We start from the raw sequence: 7,273 nt of genomic DNA, 5'->3' as shown, positions 1-7,273 counted from the left end.
CTGCCCACATGTTCTTCCTGCAGCACACATGGCCAGAAACCTGACATCACAGATGGAAACTGGGACATGGTGCTCGGGTAAGGTTGGAAGGTAGCCTGTGTTTGACCTTTGCATGACACGGGGGTGAGGCTCAGCGAGGGAAGGTAAGAGTCAGCCCCAGCCCTGCCACCCATCATCTAGGGGCTGCTGCTCTGGAGCAGAGGGACAGGAGCTGGGAGGGTGCCCAGGGGAAGCAGCTACCTCTCTCAGGCTCAAGTACTGGCCAACTGGTTTTTAGGAACAGAAACAGGGTTTAAATCCTTCTGTCTGCAATCTTAAAAAAAAAAAAAAAAAAGCTCCTGCTGACCACAGAACCCAGTGCCCTCCCCATACCAGGACACTGCCCAGTTGCTCCACAAGTTCTGGGAAGAGCTCACTGTCACCTCCTCCCTGAACCCCGCTCCACACAGCACCACCCACAATGATCCCGCCTGCCCACAGCCACCAACAAAAGAAAGTCCCCGCCGTGAATGCAGCCACAGGGCAGGTGGTGTCACAGGCCAGGAGCACCCAGGCGTAGCAGCAGCAGAAGTCGAGCTGTATCTTGTCATTCTGACAGTCGGTGACTCTGAAGCCCCGTCTCCATCACCTCAGAGGAAGCTGAGCATTTCCTACTGCCCGAGACCTCGAGCCCTCAGTGAAGAAAGCCGCTAAGAGGTCAGCCCCTCGGAGCCAGGTAAGTGGGCCTTGGCCTTTCTGTGCTGTCTCCTGCTGCTGCTGTGGGTGACCCTGCTCAGACACGGGCTGCTCAGAGCTCCTCAGAAGTGGGCATGCTCCAGAGGCTGGTGTCTAGGTAGCCCCTGGGAAACCTATAGAACAATTCAGACCAGGCTGTGTGGACGAGGTGGTACTGAGGGGCAGCTGCAAGGCCCTAAGTAGCCTAGCAGTAGGGAGCTGGGCAGAACTATGCGGCAGCGTGCATCCCAAGGTGCGTGGGCAGGAGGAAGACCCCGTGGAGGACGGGTATCCTGGAGACCAAGCCCAGCGTCTTCCCACTGAGCCACCCTCAAGCAATTATTTTTGAGACAAGGCGTTGCTACATTGTTTGAGCTTCCCTAAAACTCGTGATCCTCCTGCCTTAACTTCCCAGAGCTCTGGGCTTGCAGGCCTGAGCCACTGTGCCCTTCTGAAAGGAAGCTTTCTTCTGTGATTGCTTGTGGAGACTGAGTAAGAAGGCCAAGGGTGACTTGGAAGGGACAAGCAGTGACTTTTACAGTTATTTAAGAACAAATTACTCATCAAATATCCTCCCTAAGGAAAAACCAAAGTAGTGTATGAAGAAACTGCAGCAAGAGGGAAATGTGAGTTAGGAAAAGCAACGCAGGTATGAGGGGTTTGCTCTGAACAAATTTGCTGGGAAGACTCAATGGCTCATAGCATCCTGCACGGCCTTCTCTGTCCAGGAACTTCCAATGGAGGACACTAGGCTGGGTGGCTCCAGGCCCAGGGGCTCCTGGCAATAGTATCCTGGCATTTCTCCTGCAAGTCCCCTTCGCAGGTCGTCCTCAGGAGCAGCGTGCCTGCAGCTGTCCCAGGGTCTCGCCTTTTAAGTAAAGAGCAACTTGAGCCGGGCTGGGTCAGCTGGAAGTGATCCAACTTCCTTTGCTGTTGCCAGATTGACAGGAATCTCCACTCCTGGGACCAGCCTGGCTAGTCCAGCCCTAACTGACTGCCCTCACCTCCGCCTGCAGGGGCAGCAGAGAGCCCAAAGTAGAGCTGTTTGGGGCACCTGGGCTCTCAGATCAGGACTGAGCAGGTGCAGAAAGAGGAGAGCGACTAGGGATGAATCAGAAGGGGCCTGCAAGCCCTCCCCCACCACCCTAACCGAATGCCACCCCTTCCAGCCTGGGCGCCTGCCCCTACCATCGGCCTCGGAGACCCCGGGCCAAGCCTGAGGAGTGGACTTCAAAGCAGGAAATCTCATTAAGGGCAGTAGAAGGAAGAGCCCGAGACAGCCAGGGTCCAGGCAAGGGCACGATTGGAAGTGGGTCAAATCACTTCCTCCTCTAAGTGTCCACATAATGAAAACCTCATCTACTTTTATTTGCTCACTTTCCAATGTTAGGACATTTATTTGGGCTGGCCAAATAGCTCAGTGGATTAAAGCACCTGCAAGCAGGCACGGGGCCGAAGGTTTGATTCCTGCTGTGCCAGCCCCGCCCCCCCGGGGCACGCTGAGATGGCAGTTGAGACTGGGCATGGTGGCACACGCCAGTAATCCCAGCTCTTGGGAGGCTGTAAACAGGCAGATCACTACAAGTCTGATTTCATAGTGAGACCCTGAACACCCTGTGGACCCTTACCTAAAATACAAAAAGATATTTATTTAGTGGACACTTAGAAAGCAAACCTATGTGTGGACGACGGTGTGATATCTCAGTGCATATGCCCACTGTGGAAGGACCAGAGTGGGGCAATCGGTGTACCTCTCACCTCAGCATTTGTCATTTGTTGGGTTAGAAGCAGGCCAGGTCCTCCTATGACCTACTCGGAGCTGGCAGTGGTGAGCGAGCCTGGTTGTGTGTTCCACTGTGCATGGGACAGTGGAAGTCGCTCCCCCGCCCACTGCACAACCCACTGGCCAGCCCCCACCTTTCCCAAGCTCAGAAAGTCATGTTCCATGCACATCTCCAGCACAGCTTTCCAGAACTTTCCAGCCAGCATTCACATGGAGGGACTGTCACTGCCCGAACAACACTGTCTAGGGCGCCAACCAGAAGACCATGATGGGCAGCACTCAGGGACAAGGGACACCCAGCAGGACACTGGTCTCTCTGTAAGGTCACTGCATGGCCAAGGCTATGCTGTGCTCTACACGCACGCACACACACACACACACACACACACACACACACACAGCCTGGGATTCCCTCTAGACGCTCCTCTAGGTGGGCACCACAGGTGTGCACCATTCTGTGCACCCACCCAGGCCATATGCGGCCCAGTGACCCAAGTCAAGCTGGCAAGTCTGTGGTCTGTGCCCTTGTCCACAGAGTAATGGGTTCACCTTCTGCTCTCACAGTGACAGCTCTCTGAGATATGGAGTGAGCCATTTTTGAATTATAGGACACCTATGACCTTTGTAGACCAAGAAGGCGTGAAGCTCTTTGTGATACGTGCCCCAAAGCAGGAGGGTTCTCCTTCCCAGAATCCTTCTGGGGACTGTGGGGGACAAAGCTATCATGCTGCTATGGAGGCAGGAGAACCATGTGGGCTCCAGGCTGGGCACCAGAGAAACACTCCCTCGCTTTGAGCTTCAGGTTTCCTGTTTCCCAGAGCCTTGTCCTCGGCACGTTTCCTAACACTCCCACCTCCCTGTCATCCACCCGCCTAAAATGGGAGCAAGAAGTTCCCTTCAAGGGTCCTTGAACATGAAATCTGGGGCCTTGGCCCTCAGGCTTGCTTAGGAAGACCTGGCTGTGGGGCCACGGGGGCTGTGAGGCCGCCTTGCCTCAGCCCGGAGCTTATCCCTGGAAACTGGTGACTGAGGAAATGGGATTCAGGATCTGCACACATGTTTGTTCAGCCCCACTTTGCTGTTGGACTGCAGAGAGGACCCGGTCTCCCTGCTGGCTCACCATTATGTCTCCAGGCATGGTACTTGATGGATCTTGGTAAACACTAATCAGGTGAAGGGAGAAATCTAACCAGGACCTTGTCTTCACAACCTAGAGCCATGGCCCTTGATGGAAACCAATAACAGAAACCCTTATTCTTGACCCGCAGGCCAGGCCAGGATGGAGACCCCAGCTACCACAGAGGACTACAGCCTGACCACTGAGTACGATTATGAGGGCGCAACCCCCTGCCAGAAGGTGGCTGTGAGGGCCTTTGGGGCTCAGCTGCTGCCACCCTTGTACTCCCTGGTGTTCCTCATCGGCGTGGTGGGCAACGTCCTGGTGGTCCTGGTCCTCATGAAGTACAAGCGGCTCCAAAACATGACCACCATCTACCTGCTCAACCTGGCCCTCTCAGACCTGCTCTTCCTCTTCACGCTGCCCTTCTGGATCGACTACAAGGTCAAAGACAACTGGATCTTTGGTGACGCCATGTGCAAGCTCTTGTCTGGCCTCTATTATGTTGGCTTGTACAGCGAGATCTTCTTCATCGTCCTGCTGACCATCGACAGGTATCTGGCCATCGTTCACGCTGTGTTTGCCCTTCGAGCGCGGACTGTCACCTTCGGCATCATCACCAGCATTGTCACCTGGGCTCTGGCCATCTTGGCTTCTGTCCCAGGCCTGTACTTTTCCAAGACCCAGTGGGAGGCCACTCACCACACCTGCAGCATATTTTACCCCTCTGACAGCCTGAAGGCCTGGCAGCGATTTCAGGCTCTGAAGCTGAACCTGCTGGGCCTCATCTTGCCGCTGCTGGTCATGGTGTTCTGCTATGCAAGCATCCTCAACGTTCTGCTCCACCGGCCCAACAAGCAGAAGGCCAAAGCCGTCCGCCTGATCTTCGTCATCATGATCATCTTCTTCCTCTTCTGGACCCCGTACAACCTCGCTGTGTTCGTTTCCACTTTCCAGGAGCACATGTTCACCAAGTACTGTGAGCAGAGCAAACAGCTGGACCTGGCCCTGCAGGTGACAGAGGTGGTCGCCTACACACACTGCTGTGTCAACCCCATCATCTACGTCTTTGTGGGCCAGAGGTTCCGGAATTACCTGTGGCAGCTGTTCCAGAGTGCTAGGATCTTGCGCCTGGCCAAATGTCTGCCCTTCCTTCCCAGAGACCAACTGGAAAGGGCCAACTCCATGTCTCCATCCACCAGTGAGCATGAGCTGTCTGGTGTGCTCTGACTCAGACCCCTGCAGGCCCCCGTGGGTCCCCGTGGGAGTGACCTGTCCTGCAGGCCTCCAGGAGAGGGAGAAGAGGCAATGCGGCCCTCCCTACTAGATTCCCATACCCTGCACAGTGTGGAAACCTAAGCTTCAGACAGAGAGCGCTCAAAGTTGGCCCAGGCTCACTCACCGGGGCCCCAATGCTGCCACGACTCCCCTTGATGGTGAGGGACAAATGGGTGACATTCGACATTCCAGAGACTGGGAGTGTGGACTCCTGGGAACTGCTCAGCTCCAAACAGGATGCCCTGTCTGCAAACACTGGCATTTGCAAAGTCTCAACTGCACCATCCTAAAGAACTTGGAAACAGTGATTTCCACGGTGGTAGTCCCTGATCCTAGAACCAGCACGTCACCCATAAGTCCTTGTCCCACCTGCCTCCCTCTGAAAATTCTGAGAAACACAGAACTCAAGGTGGCCAACATGACACTGACTGGAAAATGGGGTTGAGTACAAGCTGTTGACAGTGAGAAAAGGCAGAAAGGTGGCGGGAGAGGCGTGCCCGGCAGGTGGGAGGGCCACACGATGTCCCGAACAGAGGAGGAGGAGGTAACCACCTCCAGTCTTCCCTGCACCTCTCAGCCCCTACCAAGGACCCTGCTCACCATTCTGTGTCTCTTCACTCAGAGGTATAATTCTGCGTGTGTGTGTGTGTGTGTGCGTGTGCGTGTGTGTGCGCGCACATCTTTTTGAGGCAGGGTCTCACTATGCATTTCAGGCTGGCCTTGAGCTCACTTTGTAGCCCAGGCTGGTCTTGACCTGACAGTGATCTCCTGCCTCAGCCTCGCGAGTACTGGGATCACAGGTGTGCATACCATATGCAGCACATGTATAATTCTTTAAAAATCATATTCCCAATAACTAAAACTAATAACTAGAAAAAGCCAAAGACACCGAGAAGGAAAATAAGCTCCAAAGCCATCTGTCACCTCACTACCTGGACAACTGCTGCGTGCTGTGGGTGCATTTCCATTTTGCTGTCCATTCTGTGTGCATTTGGGTGGACACCGAGCTGGCCCTGGTGGTGCTGGCTGGTCCCCTCTTGTATTTAATGAGCAGTGTGATGAGGACGCTTTCCCTGGTGAATAAATCATTTCAAAATCACTGGTTTTGGCGTGATGGACTCTATGGAGGAAATGTTCCTGAATTTACTGTACCTGCGCCCCATTACTGCTGGGCAGTTGATCCCTAGTCAAGTTTTCCACAATGGCAGGCTTGGGTACTCCATGCACAGTGAGCCTCGGAGCGGTGGGGACACCACTGCCCAGGGAGCACAGTCCCCAGCCCTACAACTGGACACATGCAGGGATCCCAGTGTGGCCAGCGGGGCAGAGCCAGGACAGCAGCTCAGGCCAGCCGCTGTCCCCCACATGGGAGCTGCGCCCTTCCCCGGCCACGCTGCCCCTTGGTGGGACTGACCGTGTCCACACCTCCTCCTGTGCAAAGAAGCTGGTGTCATGGAGCAGGGAGGAGGAGGTCGCGCCACCTGACAGTTGTGTCTCCACAGAGAGAGGACAGCGCTGAGACGTGGTGCCAGCTCGCTTCCCGGGAGTACACGAGCCCTCTCTGGAGAGTGGAAAGGAGGCCGAGCTGACCCAAGAAGCCTTGCCCACCGCTTGGTTAAATCACAATGAAAATCGATATCTGATCTGTAATGATTTCCTGTGCCCCAGTTTCCCCTTTTTATTAAACCCTACTTGTCCCCCTTGTTACAAAGGCAATTAGTGTCTGATGTGGAAACTTGAAGAAACCAGAGAACAGCGAGAAGCAAATGGTGGCCCCGGAAGTCCCAGTACCCAAGTCCAGCCTGAGCATGGGAGTGTTGCAGCACCTCTCCTTCCAGGGGTGATTTCTGAGTGTGTATGCGTGAGCATGTGCACCCACACACACACACACACACACACACGCATACAGTCACACTTCATTGTTCTTGGGGTGGCCGCTTTCATCTCTGCTGCACAGCATGTGCTGCCTGCACGAGGACTCCCAATCTTCTGGGTTCCCCTCTGCTAGCTGAGGGTGAGCAGGTTAGCACCGCCCTCCTCCCGGGCTCTGTGGAAGAAAATAAATGCAGCAAAGGCTGAGGATAATCTTTCTCCAGCTTCATCCGACAGCAGCCTTCCTCCCCTTCCAGCACCTTGGGCTTGACGCCCGATCTCCCCGCTGCCTCCCTCTCCTCCCGGGCTCCCAGCTCCTGGCCCCAACCCCAGCCTCACCGCGAGGGCTGCTCCCAGTGCTGCTTGCCGCCTCGTCCGTGCAGAGCAGCTGTGCTGGTACAGCGCAGAGAACTCCACAGCTTCCAGCCTCAGTATTCTGCCATGTGGGTCTCTGATCTGTTCTTTTTCCAGAGAGACAAACTGGATGGTGGGGACAAAGAAATAGAAAG

The 7,273-nt window shown here is 55.1% G+C and overlaps 1 protein-coding gene and 1 long non-coding RNA gene across 2 annotated transcripts in view; one reads left to right on the top strand and one right to left on the bottom strand.

Moving 5' to 3' along the window:
• The first annotated feature begins 509 nt into the window (after positions 1 to 509).
• Positions 510 to 4,868, top strand: LOC101574972 (C-C chemokine receptor type 1). The gene is made up of 2 exons (XM_004640768.2): positions 510 to 715; positions 3,766 to 4,868. The coding sequence occupies exon 2, from the start codon at positions 3,777 to 3,779 to the stop codon at positions 4,842 to 4,844; it is 1,068 nt and encodes a 355-aa protein (XP_004640825.1). The 5' UTR covers positions 510 to 715; positions 3,766 to 3,776; the 3' UTR covers positions 4,845 to 4,868.
• A 576-nt stretch (positions 4,869 to 5,444) lies between these two features.
• The window catches only part of LOC111812492, a 21,282-nt gene continuing 19,453 nt past the window's right edge, over positions 5,445 to 7,273 (bottom strand). Inside the window, exons 2-3 of the long non-coding RNA XR_002817987.1 lie at positions 6,719 to 6,723; positions 5,445 to 5,524 (exon numbers count right to left, since the gene is read on the bottom strand). This is a non-coding gene — a long non-coding RNA (uncharacterized LOC111812492). The remainder of the gene's footprint in view (positions 5,525 to 6,718; positions 6,724 to 7,273) is intronic.

This window comes from Octodon degus, unplaced genomic scaffold (genome assembly GCF_000260255.1).
Source record: "Octodon degus isolate 3935 unplaced genomic scaffold, OctDeg1.0 scaffold00126, whole genome shotgun sequence".
NCBI lineage: Eukaryota > Metazoa > Chordata > Mammalia > Rodentia > Octodontidae > Octodon > Octodon degus.
This window is presented reverse-complemented; position numbering and strand designations above follow the sequence as displayed.

What these genes read in the sequence shown, in the direction of transcription:
- LOC101574972 (XM_004640768.2), top strand. Translation starts at nt 3,777, where the DNA reads ATGGAGACCCCAGCTACCACAGAGGACTACAGCCTGACCACTGAGTAC.